The sequence below is a fragment of the Podarcis pityusensis genome (assembly GCF_964106645.2).
Source record: "Podarcis pityusensis genome assembly, chromosome: 4".
NCBI classification, from domain to species: domain Eukaryota; kingdom Metazoa; phylum Chordata; class Lepidosauria; order Squamata; family Lacertidae; genus Podarcis; species Podarcis pityusensis.
The window spans coordinates 61,778,690-61,794,947 of record NC_138027.1 but is presented as its reverse complement, the minus strand read 5'-3'; the positions used below and the strand labels follow the sequence as shown (position 1 = coordinate 61,794,947).

Here is a 16,258-nt window from a genome sequence, read left to right as displayed (position 1 = left end):
TGGCAGGCTACTAAAGCTAAAATATTAAAATGACAAACTGTCAAATCATTTTACAACAGTGCTCTGTACACTGCATTAGATCTTTCCAGTTTATTTATTTTAATATCTTCTAAAATTATGTGATGACATGCCACATTGTGTACAATTAAAGACAGGGGTTTTTTCCTTGAAAAAAGACAGCATTCTTGACTGATTGCTTATTTTACAAACATGACTCTTACAAAAATTACTTGCACCACTAAGAACTGATGTTTTAGTTCTAACTGGTAGTCAAACTTCTTTGAAGGAAGCCTTTTGAATTAGCAGACAAAAGGTATTAGCCATGCAAGATTATTTACTAGATTTTTAAGAGGCTATAATAAGCTTTCATTTCCATCCTGGCTACAGAGGATGAGGCAGATTTCTAATTCATTTTGTGACGGACCATCTAAATTTGATTCAGTTACAGTTAATTTCTTCCAGGAGAGTAGCTTGTGTTAATCAATTGCATAATATTTCCTGCAATATGTTTCTAATCCAGCATTTTTATTGTTTATCCTGAATCAGTTTTTGTGAGTCTTATTTATACATGAGTACTTGAAATCTTAGTAAAATAAATGTCAAGGCAGTCCAGAAGAGAGAACACTTATGCAAAAGCCTTATCATATGGCTTCAGTCCTATATCTGGTGATGTATAAAAGGAGCTCTCCTCCTCTTCATGAATTATGTTTAAACTTATAAGCATTCATGTTATAAAGACCACTGATGAAGCTGATCAGCTGCTACTACTGCAGCTACACCTGAGTAAATTTTCTAGGCCAGTCAACAATACTGATGTCCAAATTGTTACCTAGGTCTAGGATGGAAACTCCAGCTAAGGAGAATGTTGATATCCACTTTCCATTCCCATTCCCAATTCTAATTTTATTTTGCCTGAAACCACAATAAGGTGGGTTTGTTGTGATCTTTTTTCTTTTTTTTAGACATTTGTCTTAAACTACGGAGCCCTGTGAAATGCTAAGCAATACACATATTTGCTCTAACTTGCTCAGACGTCACTAGTGCTTATTTATCATACAACAGTCTCCAATGTCACTTCTTTTAATTCAGCACATCTTTTTTATGACTGAAAGGAGGACTTCTGTGAACAGAAGGTACCTTCCCATTTTTAAAGGAGCTGTGATCCAGTACAGGCACCTGAAAATGGAATGGGGGGCATTATTTGTCAGTTCTGCAACCTGTCATGCCACCACATTTGTCAATTAAATACTGCAGAGGCTTCCATAAATGAGGGGTGGGGGCTGTTTTTTGCCAATTCCCCCCCTCCCACTAACTTGTGCTGTACCAGAGGATCCCAGAAACCTCTGGAGCAGATTTGGGGAGGACTTCAAAAAGTTGCAAAGATAATCAAGAGAAAATTGTGTGCCCACTTCCATTTGTGAGAACAGAATCCCACTTGGATTGATTAGTGCGGTCTGACTCAGCCAACTTGCAGAGCACCTGAAGTATTTGCTTCAAATCAGCCCCAACTTCCTTATGTTGACCTTTGTAAAAAGATTTTGGCACAATGCCAACTGTACTTTCCTTTTCCTTCAGTTTCATGCACCAGTATACTAACAGAAGATGGGATATTGTATCTGAATGCACATTTTTATGTAACAGCAACACAGATCTGAAGTCTGTAGAAACTTCTGTGGGTACACAGCACACATGCTTTTGTGTCAGTTCACTGGGCACAGCTCTTTGTAGCCGGTTGGGGTGTCTGAAATACTGGATCTATGGTATTTCCCCCCACTATTTTGCATCTGGCTCTGGCTGGCTGATCTCAGGGTTCTAGAGATCAGCCAACCAGAGCCAAGTGCAAAATAGTGGCTGGGTGGTTGCAACATACACTCAAGATTAAGAAGGAGGGTAACTGTGAACACCTGAACAGTCCGGGAATCAGTCCTAGAAATGAGTTCATAGTCCAGAAACACGCTCCTGGTTTCCCTCCCAAGATCTCAGCAGCCTAATTCAGAATTGTAAAAAGATTCCTTTATACTACTGTTAAACAACTGGAGTCCTTGCTAATCTACTGTAAATTACTCGGCAATATATAGGTTGATTCTTCTGCCCACTTGGGTTCTATGTTTGCAAGTTGATACTGATCTACAGAGTTTCAACTGCATTGCACCACTCTGAATGCAGTCCATAATCACCAGAGACAAATTTTTATTATCATAACATTCTTCCCACAAAACCTAAAAACACTTCGTTTACTCAAAGAAACTTAGACAGAAGTACTTTTCATAATACTTTTAATCATCTAATTCAATTTTACCAATATAATGTGTATCTGATGAGTATTTTAAATCAGTACAAATATGTGGCATACAGATTATTACCAAAGCTTCACATTGTTTATAAGATTGTAATAAGCCTCATAAAATCAACTCCTTATCTAGTAAGTAAATTGATTACTGCTAGCTGGATAATCACTGTCTCACTGGTTTAAAATTCCTTGTTCATTCCATTTATAGCCAGTAAGCACTCAAGTATAATAATATGGAAGCAAAAGTTGTCACTGGAAGTGCAAGTTGCTCCTGTGACACAGAATGCTGTTTACCTGCATGGAGTGATACACAAGCTGCAACCCTACCTGAACAGAGGTGGCCTAGACTCAGTTATCTATGTTGTGGTAACGTCCAAGCAGGGGCAGAGGAAGGGGGTGTGGTAGGTGCAGCCCACCCCGGGTGTCACCACTGAGGGGTGACAAAATGCCGGGCGGCACTCACCACGGGGCTTGCAGCGCGCCCGAGCCATGCGCCTCTCCTGGGAGAGAACCAGTGGCTTGATCATGTGCAGGCTCCGCGCTGCCCAATTGGTCCGCCCGCTGCCCCCCCCGAGCTGTAGAGCAGCTGTGTGGGAGGAGGCAGGCAGACTCTGGAGCCCCCGCGGTGCACCCCATCCCTATGGGCGGCTTGCCCGCCCCTGGGCACCCCACCCCAGGCGCCTGAGCAGCTTCCTCCACCACTGCTTCCAAGTCAGATTATTTTAATGAACTATATATACACACTGCACAGAGGAATCTTTGTATAGCAGGAGCTCCACTGGTGCAAGGTCTTTCCACCTGATTTCATATGATCGTATAGCAATTGAATAAAATTATAAAGGTAAATCCCCATTTAAAAAACACACACCTAGAAACTGGTTCCTGTAATCTTTCTGGCAAGTGATGAGCAAACCTTTGGAACCATACTGGCATGAATATCAACCTTTAAGAATAATGTGGAGATTGTTAACTCACAGGGTTGCTCTAAATCAAAACAGTCTTTAAACCAAAGGGACTTTCCTTCCTTCCAGATCCTTCCTTCCGCAAGCTGTTTGAAATACGTATTTTGACAACTAACTTTATAACTGAGATTTAAACATAGAAAAATAGAGATAGCTCTTCCTGACTACTCTTCACTCCAGTTTTTCTAATGATTTCAAGATGAAGGAATCCAAGTATAAGATTCAAATACAAACCTCCACTGTCAAACCATTGACTCAAGAATGGATTCCACTGTATGATTTAACTTTACACTTAATAACTTTTTTTGAGACTTATGCTCTATAGTTGTCAGTGTAGTGCCCAACAGATGTAACTGTAGCCTACACTGACTTCTTCCATAATGTCTGTCTGACACATCACAACCCACCTTCCTCTCCTTCCCATTGTTGTATTTTTCTTCCCTTCTTTGAAAATTGTTTTATTTGTATGGGCATTTCCTTATACATCTATGAATAGCTACTGAGAAATTATACTATAAGTTTTTATACTATATTTTAAGTAACAATTTAGCATGAATTGTATAAAACAAAGCAACTTTTTATAAATGTCAGTTTACTTATACTGAAATAAGGACATTTGAATCATGGCAATGTTTTCCATTTTGATTATATGGTATTTTAAAATATTTAATTTGTCAAATAAACATAGTGTTATGAGTTTGTGGGTGCCAGACGACTATAATCTCTGGACCTAGCAAGTGTTATAATTTAATCAAGGCTTTGAATGTTAAACTGGGTGTCAGACACTGAACTCCTGGATTCAGCATGAGTTAAAATATAAGTCAGGCCAGTTTCCTGGTGAGGTAATTGCCTGGGAGATGAACCATTAAGAAAAGAAAGGAAAGGTTATGGGTCATTAAGAAAGCCAAGGTGAGAGGGCTCAGTGCCAGTCAGCAAATGAGTGGGGCCCCTCCTCCAGCTCTGAGCTAGTTAGAAGATAAGCCAGAACTGAGTGCTCACTGAGTGTGACCTAAGGGGAAAAGGTTGCAGTCTGGAAAATGAGAGAGAGAGAGAGAGAGAGAGAGAGAGAGAGAGAGAGAGAGAGAGAATGATGTTTGATTTCTGTTTGAAACCAAGGCTGCTGTGGCTATGGGAGAAACAAGACCCCTTTGGGGTGCTAATGCTGTGAACTTCTCCACTGTAGGCTCAGGTTGTATATAGGTGCAAATAAACAATATGTCATAAGGACACCACAGTCTCAGCTGTGCCACATTTCCAAAAGGAACCCTGAACCCTGGGTGAGCACCTGGAACCCCTGGAATGTCACACTGCTTGGAGGCTGGGGTGGCATACAACTACAGTACATATATCACCAGCAATAACACTACACTGAAACAAACTGTATTAAAATGAATTGCATAAACAATTTTCACTGAAATGTGTGTGCAAATTGTGTGACATTAGGAACCCCTGATATGTTTGGAAACATTAAGATTGTATTATGTTTCAGTACTTCATAAATTCATTACATGATGGAATACTTTTACTGTTCTGTGATATTTCACACAAGCCAAAGGAAAACAAATGATAAATAGCTGGATATAATTAGGTTAAAATTGATGTTCATTCCTTTGGTTTAATTACACTGAATATTTTTCATTTGTTTCCCCTTCTGCAATCTTGCACTTAGACTGACTGTAATTTCTAAATAATGGTGCATGAAGCAGAATTAATATAACCCAATTTTTACAAGCTAGATTGAGCCTTAGATTCATGTTTACCAGCTTATTAGTAAATTGAGCAAATGTGAAATGGAAGTCACGTAGCATACAAATATATGCAAGAGTAGTAACTTAACACTGCTTACAGTAAATGCCAACAGTGCAAAAGAATTAGTGCATTATCATTTTAGTCTACAGTGCTTAAAGTTACTTAACATTTTTATGGTTGTTGTCAGTTTCCATCACTATACATTTGTCAAAGCGATTACTACGCTTGAAATGTATTTTATCCTTTTTACCATTAAATAAGGTCAATTGCTTGGGAGATATACTATACCTACCGGACAGTAAAAAAGCAAGGTCAAATCATATTGTGGATAATTCCATAAGTATCAATGGCCTTGGCCTTGCATGGCACACTGAAGCAGAAATCAAGGGACCAAAATACTTAGTATAAATCTGTAAAGTTAAGACTGCAGCTAATGAGCTATGCTGACTTAAATGAGTGCACTGCCACATGTTAAACATCAGTTATTAGTCCATGAAGTAAATCTCCACCAATTCAAGATTCTGCTAAAAGGGGCTAGGAGGTTAAGGCAAACTGTCCCCTGGAATAAAATTAGATAAAAATATAATGTGGGTGTCCTAAACAAACCATATGAAAAATAATAGAGGAAAAGAGGAAAAATGAGAGGCAGAAAGTGGTAGTTTAAAACAATGACAGAAGTTTGAGTAAAGAAAGGATGGAGGAAACTGAGTGGAAAATGGTAGTTTTCAACAACAGGAGGAGTTTGAATAAAGCAGTGATGAAGAAAAACTGAGAGGAAAATTAAGATTTAAAACAAAAGCAGAGGTTTAAGTAATGCACGGATGGACACTGAGAGATTGTTTTTAAAAACAGACTAGTTTTAACAAGAAGAAACAGCAGAGATAGGTACAAACCAAAAAGCTCATGCCAGTTCCCTCCAACCCTGCTATACTCAAACTTCTGCTATTGTTTTAAACTACCACTTTCCAATTCTGTGCCCATCCTTTCTTGCTCCCATGCCATGGCCACTACTATTGTACAACCTGCCTTTACTTTTGCCTCCCAACCCCCTTAGACTTCATGCAAGTCGAAGATTCTGATGCAGCACTATGGGTAGCATGTTTCCCATCCTTGTCAAAAACATCACGCCCGTTTGTTTTGTCTTGAAAGTGGCAGCTCTTCCTCCATAGAGCTAAATCAATCAATATTTCAAGAGAGCTCTGCAAGAATCGGGTACTGCATGGCTATGGGATACCAACTGCTTCAACAGCTTTGCCGTTTACTCTTCTGAACTTAGACAGTGATTTCTCACCAAACTGATAACCTCTATAAAACAACAACACAGGTATCGCAAAAACAGGCCACTTATTGCACCTCATGAAGAAAGGCCTGCCTCAGAATACCACACTGAAACAGCTGGACTCTGGGGTTTTGTATCGTTTTATAGCATAGTTTTTTGTAAGCACAATAAATACTAAATTGAAATTTGCCAATCAAGTTCACAAAGTATTTGAAATGCTGAAGCTGGTCAGATCAATGTGACTTCTGTAGTGTATTCATCAGTAGCACAAATGGAGGGACCAGAGTTTTATTTATTTTCAGAAAGGATGTGGACACTTGAAAAGAAATAATGTTTGTCTAAATGTTTGTCTAAAAGAAGCATGGTGTTGAGTTGCTGAGGACTTTGTTTAAGTCTTAACAGGTAGATTTTAAAGGCTAGAAAACCCTTGAGAAACTAGCTGGTCTTTACTGGTAGAAGAATATTTATCTCACACAATTAGAAGGACAAGATCACTTCCACATCTCTAGAAACTAATAGTCTGCCCAATTGCTGCTCTATTTCGCCATAGAGTTCAAGGCAGATCTTAAATTGTTCAATTGATTTTATAATGATTAAAAAACCATTTCTACCATTTTTCCTGCCTACAAATACTGACATATCATTGCCTCTCTGGCGACAGCAGTTAACTTAAGCTAGCAAATTTTATTTTAATGAATATTAATCATTTAAACTCCTAATCGTTTAGAATTGGAATATCATTTTGGAAACAAAACAAATATCTAAAAAATAGGTACTGTTTTCTTCATACTCAGGGAGCCCCAAAGCACGCAGAACTATATAAGTTTGTAAATTAAAAGCTTACTATCTGGAGCAGAAACTTCTGCATTCATACTAAATGGCAAAGAAATGAATTTGTATCTTTATAGCCACCCTTTGCTTGGTGTAGGAGGGCATGCTGCTATCCATTCACAGCTACACTATAGTTCTTTCATTCTGCATTGATAACTATGGGCAGTTTTCATTCCACCATGGGAGTGTGTGTCTCAAGGAACTGAAAGTCAGGTAGATTAGACAACACTATCAGTTAAGTCTATGGTAGAGTGTTCATATTGAAAATGTCAGTAGGGAGAAAATCAACAGGGAGAGACCGAGAGTTCCCTGCAGTGTATCCTGAAGCTTATACTATACTCCTTCTCAGGGGCACCATCTCTAGGGGGTCCTGGGGGCCTGAGCACCCACAAAATTTTTGTTGTGGGTGCTCAGCACCCACACTGCAGGACTCCCAACGCAACACCTAGCGAAGGACCGGAAGTCATGTCCGAGGCCCTGTGAGACCTTGGAACCTGACTTCTGGTGCCACACGTTCTGAGGCTGCAGGGCATGTGATGTCACGCGTGCTGAGCACCTATAACCTGGGGGCCAAGTTGGTGCTCCTGCTCCTTCTCTAAGCTATATAACAGTAAAACATTCAGGTTCAGAGCTGACAGGTAGTCCCAGTCTGAGTCCTTTAGTAATATGTTGTCCAATAGGGAAAGAAAAAGAGTCTAGGGATATGCTGCAACATGTTGCTGTAGTCCAGGGGTCGGCAAGGTTTACCTGGGTTCACTCCAGCGGAGATCCCTCTGTGGGCCGGGGTGTGTGTGTGTGTGTGTGTGAGAGAGAGAGAGAGAGAGAGAGAGAGAGATTTCCAGTGTCTATGCACATGTGATTTCTGGTATCTGCGCAGACACGATTTCTGGTGCCATGGAAGCAAGTCCCCGTGCCACGCTGCACCGGCTTACCGTAACGTGCGGGGACTCACTGAGCGGGTGGCTTGGTTTGGGGGTGGCTCGTGAGCTGGTTAAACAATCCCCATGGGCCGCTTGTGGCCCACGGGCTTTAGGTTGCCGACCCCTGCTGTAGTCTGTCTTATAATAAATAACTTTAGAACTTCAGTATTCAATACGCTTCAAATATACAGGTTAGCTAACTGCAATGTTTATGATTAATCAGTTTTTTACTTTTCTGGAAAATCATGTAAAGTCCACTTCCGAATGTAATTGAAATAAGAAATCTTTGGAAAGAAATGCTTAAGGGCAAGGGGTTTACAAGACAAGGTTTTAAAAATAGCTGCCTCTCTGATTTTTCAAGCACAGTTTTCAGTGTAGTTAATGTTCAAAAGGTATATAGTATGCTCAGGACCTCACACTAATGTAATAGAGCTGTTGCTCATAAAACTAGATATTTCAACATGTACAATATGCTTGGAAACATGCTTCAGATGAAGTTGTTGAGACCTTGACTTGATATGGGTGGTTTTTTCATAAGTGCCTCCTTATCTTCCCAACCCCATACAAACTAATAGAACAATACACCTGGTAGAAAAGAGGCTCCAGCTTTCTAAAACAGCAGTGTGTGTGTGTGTGTGTGTGTGCGTGCGTGATTTGTCAGAGCACTTGGATTGGCACAGAAAAATTAACTGAATTATTCCAGGTTTTTGGAGGGGAGGAGGTGGATTTGGGCAATCTGAGGGGAGCTTTCAACAGGTTGCTCATTACTGCTGATTTCTAAATATGAAATCCTACAAGACAGTCTTCTATTTCCCATCCACCACATATGTTAAAGCACATTTAAAACATACAGCTTCCCCCAAAGAATCTTGGTAACTGTAGTTTACGCACCACAGAGCTACAATTCCTAGCACCTTTAACAAAATACAGTTAACAAGATACTATAGCCATGTGATTTAAATGTGCTTCAAGTGCATGCTATGGATGTGAGTGGCAAACTTGAGTACCTTTTTCACCTCTGGGAAGCATACTGAAAATTAATTAAGATGTTGTTGTGAACATGCTTTTAGTAATGCTGAGCGCAATCTCTGGGTCAATAAAAGACAAGAAAATAGAGGTAGAATAGAAAGAGAGAATGCCAAAATAAAAACAAATGGTTATATGCAAAGTTGTTGGTGCTCAACAGAAAGCTAGAGAACATGATTGGAAATCTATGAGTAGGTTAGCAGAGTTAGTGGGAATTTGTGTTTACTTTTTTTTTTTACAATGTTATCATCACAAGGCTTAATTTGTATGGAAAGTTACATATGGATCCCTATCAAAAAGACACAGCCATGCTCATGAAGATCCATCTGGTGTTATTTCCCCCAGGAGGCCAAAGTCACTCAACTGCTATAATTTGAATACGAACAACAACAAAAAAGGTTATGAGGGAAATAATTTAGAGAAAAGTACTGGAAAGAAAAATAATTTCATACTGCTCGGTTTCTGTGCAGATTCTCCCTCCTCCCCGCCATGTCCAGTTGGAAGAACATGCACAGCATGAAGAGCCAAAGGCAAGTATTGTTACTGAGTTAGATATAATTGAAGAAGGATGAAGTCAGAGATTACTACAAAGAGAGGAACTCATGATACCATGTCAAGGAGCATAGGTTGCAAGGCTTCATTTGAGGAAGACCTCAGTCCTGGGACCTGTTTCCACTGGCAGAGAAAGAGGGGTGCGGTGGGTGTGGTCTGTCCCAGGTGTAATCCGGGGGGGGTGACATTGCTGCGCCGCCCCCTGGGCCGCTTGCTATGGGTGGTGACCCCCTGGGGTGCTTGCCTTGCCCCCGCGGGCGGCTAGCCCTACCCCGGGTGCACAGCATGTGCGCTGCTCCGGGTGCTGGAGCAGCTAGCTCCGCCTCTGCCTGCCTATATTACTAGATAAATAGATAAGGATTTTTAAATTAAGTTTCAGTCTTAAGCAACAGGAAACTATCAAATGGCATACATTTAACAGAAACATCAACAGATGGCTCATGGTTGGTTATTCTGCCTTCAGTGGGAAATGTAGCTTCCCTACTTAAATATTGCAAACATGGCATCACAGTGCTACTTGAGGTGCGCAGTGAAAGGTTTGACTGGTAAAGTGCAATCAATATAGTGTTATGCCAGGCATAGGCAAACTCGGCCCTCCAGATGTTTTGGGACTACAAGTCCCATCATCCCTAGCTAACAGGACCAGTGGTCAGGGATGATTGAAATTGTAGTCTCAAAACATCAGGAGGGCCGAGTTTACCTATGCCTGTGTTATGCGTTTGTGGGATGCCAGATCACTATAATCCTCAGATTCATCAAGTAAATTTAATTAAGGCTTGGGGTGTTAAAAAGTGTGCTAGAAATGTCTAATCCTTGGATATTACAAGTGTTAAAAGCTAATTAAGCCAGGCTAGCCTTCTGTGTTGATGTGATTGCCTAGGTGATGGGCTATAAACAGAACAAGGGATCAAAGGGACTTGGTGTGAGGCAGCAAATGGGCGGGACCCTCTCCCTCAATAGATTAAAGCCAGAGTAGAGAGTTTGGAATTATGTGACCAAGAAGCAAAGCAGCAGGAAGAATATGGTGTTTGATTTCTGTTTGAAAATAAAGCTGTGGTTTCGGGAGAAACAAGTTCCTTTTGGGGTGTTGATGCTCTGAACCCCTCCATCGTAGGCTCAGGTTGTAAACAGAACCATAGAATTGGAAGACATGCTGAGGATCATCTAGTCCGACCCCCTGCAATGCAGGAATATGCAGGTGTCTCTTATGAGGATCAAGCCTGCAACCTTGGTGTTTTCAACACCACACTATAACCAACTGAGCCATGTGTACATAAACCACATATCCTAAAAAAACCACAGTTTCCATTGTGCCTCATTTCCAAAAGGAAACGTGGACCTTGATTAAGCACCTGGAACCCCTGGAATGTTGCACCAATCAGAGATTGGGGTGGCGTGCAACGCTGGTGTCAACAGTGGGATTTGTGTTTCCTGGAGGAGGGCCTGTGAGCGAGGTGTTCCTGAGTTGAAATGGTGGGAAGAACAGCAACACTCCTTGAGCAGCTTAAGAGAGGGAAGCAGCAAAAAAGTGGGTGCCAGTGCCAGCAGTTGAATCAAGTGGAGCAGAGTGGCTGAGATGCCTCCATGGAGAGGAGAGCGTGACGCCATGAGAGATGAGGGCCATACCACTGATAGGCTACACGAAACTGGAAGTGACCCAGGAGCCCAGCTGCAAGGCACAGAGATGGAAGGGGTGGCCAAAGAAATCCAGAGCTGCCTCTGATTTCTCCACTCTCTGGGAGCCTGAACAACAAGAAGAAAGTGCTGCAGAGAAGGGTGAGCCGAGGAGTTCATGCTGATTGATGCCTTCTGTGGAAGAGGGGGAACAGGATTTTCACAAATCTAGGTCTTGGTTATAATACATAGCTCTGAATATGTATATTTAAAAAAACTGAAAATGCCTTCTGCTTTTAGGGATGCTTGAATAGTTGCCGGAGTGTGCACATGTGGTACTAAACAGTAAATGTACGGAAAATAAGTTGTCAGGCCACAGCCCTATCCAGAAGCATGGCACTCACATCTGGAAACGCTTACTCTTAATCCCTGAAGTGTGAAGCCTCTATAATTATTTAGTGGTGAAGGAAATGTACTCTCCACTGGTTCAGGGACACTATCAACTATTCTATGTACAGATGCACAAATTAAGGCTTGGCTAAAATAAAAGAGTGTCAGAAGCCTACTCTGCTTATATGCTTCTTTCCACAGGACTTTGAACTGATGCAAGCCTATGTAGTGTATTAGCCTTAGGGAGAAATGGGATTATTTGTAAATTATGCACTAAAGATAATATGTGATCTAGGAAGTATAAGCTGTTGAAGGTGACAAAAAGACTAGATTGGGGAGCTGCAAGGAAAGCAAAGCAAAGGAAGATCTGATAGGAAAAAAATAATAGTTGGCATTTTTTTCTGTACAGTACGTATAGCTAAACACATATGATATATTGTTTAGTTTCTCTTGATAACTATGTCCTGTAGTTCATTATTTACCTTATTTACCAGGCAGGCATTTCCTGGGTGTCCAAGCGGACATTGTAATCAAATGCAACTTTTATAATGTAAAGCAAGCATTTTTTAAAAAAAATCATTAGGAAAAAGAAGCAAAGGGAATCTGCTTGATTTATTTGGCCAATCCATATGGGAATAGCTTCATAAAATTTGAACACAGTCCTTGCAGATTGCAACAGCTGAAAAAGATGATAATCCTGCAATTGTCATAATAATTTTGTAGGCAATATACTCCACATGGCAAGAGCGGAAGAAACCATTTTAACAGGTTGTATGAAGTTGGCATTTTTATTTTTCGGAGGCAGCAAGTGATATAACTGCACTCAGTAAAAGTGCTCTTGTTCAGAGATCCTATCAGCCTGGGGTAGGACCCTTGATGTTCTTTTCAGGCTTTTTGCCATGTGGTGCATTTTATGGAAGGGTGAAGGAAATAAGGATGTCTTTCTTCTTTTCAACCTATACATTTGCCTGCTAAGTTATATAACAACAAAGGGTTTAGGTTTGGGGCTGGCTTCCAGTTCTGAATCTGAGCATATTATTGCAATATATTGAGGGATGGGGTAGGCTTAGAAAAGTAGGAACGGGGGGAAATGTCATAGCCAATGGAGGGGCCCTGCAGTCATGTCTCTCCCTGCACAAAAACCTGATGGAATGGCTACTAAAAAATGGTTGTTTTTTAACATGAAATGATGTATCCCCATCTCTCTCACTTCCATAGCATCACAGAACAGCTGTTAACAGAGGACAGTTAAGGAAGAGGCCTGTTGAACCTGGCTTCTCAGAAGAAATTATGGAGGGATCCTATAATCCAGGCATAGGCAAACTCCGGCCCTCCAGATGTTTGGGACTACAATTCCCATCATCCCTGACCACTGGTCCTGTTAGCTAGGGATGATGGGAATTGTAGTCCCAAACATCTGGAGGGCCAGAGTTTGCCTATGCCTGCTATAGTCCCATTCCTCCTCTCCTGGAAACGATCTGTCCAGACAATAAGATGATTCTCCTTATTAGCTCTATGTCTCTATGTCTTTCTACTTTCCTTGCCAGTTACCTGATTCCATTCCCCCCCAAACCTGGTTGTTGGTTATATACTGTGTGCCACAGAATTTTAATGGGGGTGGTTGGGGGCTTTCCCCTTTAGAGCATTTTTCCTAAGTACTTTTTGTACTTTGGGAAACCTTAGGTTGGCCTTCAGACTTGATCTGTACCTCCTGGACTAATGGGAACTTAGTGATATAATGGCTGTTGTTATTCTCTGAATGTTACAATTCAGTTCTTGGCTTAGATAGGTACTGAAATGCATTTAAACCTGTTATATTTAAAGATATAAGTTTAGAAGATATTTACTTAGATATCTAATGAAATTATAATTTCTGAGTGGATTTATTTTTTTAATTCACAGCTTAAAGCATAAACAGGGAAGAACAGATTGATGATTTAACACATGTGCCAGTGACATGGACCAAACAAATAAACTGACAAATAGACTGATTGGTCCATACCTAACCTGCTTGTTAACCACAGAGATGGCAGAAATATGAATTCACACTATGGTAAGAAAAGAAGTAATACATTTCAGATCCAAACAGGAAACGTCATATGCTTACTAACAAGATTGGGAAATGATGAAAGTGAATGGTTTAAGCCTACATCTCTATTTGTTTTCTGCCTCACCTAATTGAAGCTGGCAGCAATAATAGTCCCTAAGATACCAATGCAGACAACATAGGAACATGATAACTGAAGCATTCTCTGTTTAAGATAATTTTTTTGGCGATTCTAGTAAGAACTAAACACCATCCTAAGCAGATAATGCTTCACAAATGGTGTGGTATTTGTTAAAAGGAACATGGCAAGTAGGCATCACTATGGCATACAACAGCTGATCTGCTCCTATGGCAAAGCCACCATTAAATTGCACTCAAGGCTGAGTGGCCCACAAGTAGGGATGTTTGGTAGTAAAGGCATGGTGCAACCATCAGGGGTTGTGGAGGCACTAGTGGTAAATCTACTTCTCCCCACAAGGGAGTGGATGGAGAGTAAAGTGCCAGCATGCTTGACTACCTAGGCCAATCTCCTCAGGGCTTGCAGCAGAAAGAGTTATAATCAATCCCTTGGCTGGACTTAATAGACACGCCACATTCCTTTAATAAAGTTGTGGCCTCTTTAATCCCAGCTAGTGTTGTGTCTCTATTTTCTTCCTCCTGCAAATTGCAATAGTTTAACCACAATGCAGAAACCTTAATGACTGTTGGATGCTGTTAATTAATCAACTAGATAAATATGATGCTGTAACTGTCAAAACCAAGTGGCTTGATGTTGCCTAGCATTGAGACACCAAAGAGGATGTTGCTTATGCTTTTGAAGCAACTATTTTCTGATTTATGAACTCATAAAGTGATCTGTCACTGAAAATGTAGAACTGATGAGTTGGGTAAAAAAAATCCCAAAATTCCCAGCATCAAGAAGAAAATGAGAAAAGCACACATGAACAATCAAATATGCAAGAAAGACATCTCTCAACATATGCTCTTATGTTCAGTATCAACAATTTATGTTGCTTTGGAGCAGAAAATCATGTCCAAATTCAGAAAACGTTCAGATATAATGTTTGCTTTCTGAACTGGCAAGAAATGTACGGTAACTCCTTTGAGAATTTAAAGATCAATAGCAAAGAAATAATTTCTATTATGAAATCAGACATACAGCAGGAGCAATATAAAGGCTGGACAACAGCTTAAGATGTAAATTTCCCGTATTTTCAAACAACAGCTAATGGTCTTGAGTTACGCAAGATGTGTGGGCACAACAAAAGATTAATGTAAAATGCTGCTGCACATGATAAAAATGATTTTCACTGAAAAATCTGCAAATTAAAAAATACTTAATTGTACACATTTAACACGGCAATATATTGAATTCTAATATTAAGATGAGATAAATTATAAAAAGTAGGGAGACTGCATTATTAAGCTCTTTCTACCCATGTTGGCAACCAAGTATAAACTACAGAGAAGTCCTTTTTGTGAGATCCCAAATGCAATAAATAGGTAGATTAAAAAGTGATCTTTCTACAGAAATCAAAAAGTTTGTAAAAGTGATAGTTGAATAGACTATAAAAATTAAATGTGTGTCACAGGAAATTGTCCCATTTGTTCCAAACAACTTCTCTGGTACTCTTTTCATGGATGAGTTGTTCAACCAGTGAGAGCACTACATAATGCATATCACACTGAAGGCAACACTCTTACAGTCTATTCAACGATCACTTGAAATGTTTAATTTTGAAGAGAAAAAAAGGCTGCTTTGCATGCTCTGACCTCTAACTGAAAGTACTACCAGTTAGCTATGCCACTGTGTAAATAATTATTGAAAGGGCTGGAATCTGCCTCTTTGGGGGTGAGGGTATTTTGATTCCACTCCACCCCCCCCCTTTGCAAAATTCAGTCTAGGGTAGATTTCAGGAGCAGTATATTTTAATACTGATTTTCTTTCTTATTATCAAGCAGCAAAATAAGGTGCAAGATGTTTAAAACAATGGTAGCTGAACAGACATATACAGTCAAAGAAAGGACCAATACACATTATCATTCTTTTTGAATTCTCAACTTGTTTTTATTGCATTTTAAATGTATATTGGTGATTATACTGTCTTTTAACCCCAAGGTATCCTCAGAATTCTTTATGTTATATGTAAATCTTTTTCTATGCTATCGATGGAAGTGGAGGCTACACTTGAAATATCCAGTAAGAACCAGTAGGCTCCAAAAAGAGTAGAATTCTCACAGTTGTTTCAAGGCAAGCTAAGATAATTAGTTGACAGCCCCAAGCATTTAATCATAATAGTTTGATACTTACTTGATGTAGTAGGGCACTTTGTTTGGCGATATTGCCCTCTCCCAGGGGCCCTGGACAGAAGCTGTTAACAAAAAACAAAACAAAAACGAAACATAAAATCAAATAAAAGAGACATGGAGGTCAAGTTCAATGCAAACAGGAAAGACAACATTAATCTCTGGAATTACAATTTTACACTTGGCCACACTGATATGGGTCTGTTTGCTCAGTTGCCCATGAAGGCAGGAAGGATTAACCTGCTGTTCAGAAATTTCTACTCTAATCTGAGTGAAACTGAACTCATTCAG

The 16,258-nt window shown here is 40.1% G+C and overlaps 1 protein-coding gene across 11 annotated transcripts in view; it reads right to left on the bottom strand.

Annotated features, from left to right (window-relative positions):
* DMD (dystrophin) overlaps positions 1–16,258 on the bottom strand; it is a 1,019,805-nt gene that overhangs the window by 99,438 nt on the left and 904,109 nt on the right. For all 11 annotated transcript variants that reach the window (XM_081003446.1, XM_081003453.1, XM_081003448.1 and 8 more), the window contains one exon: positions 15,972–16,032. In XM_081003446.1, coding sequence (XP_080859572.1) covers positions 15,972–16,032 — 61 coding nt within the window. The remainder of the gene's footprint in view (positions 1–15,971; positions 16,033–16,258) is intronic.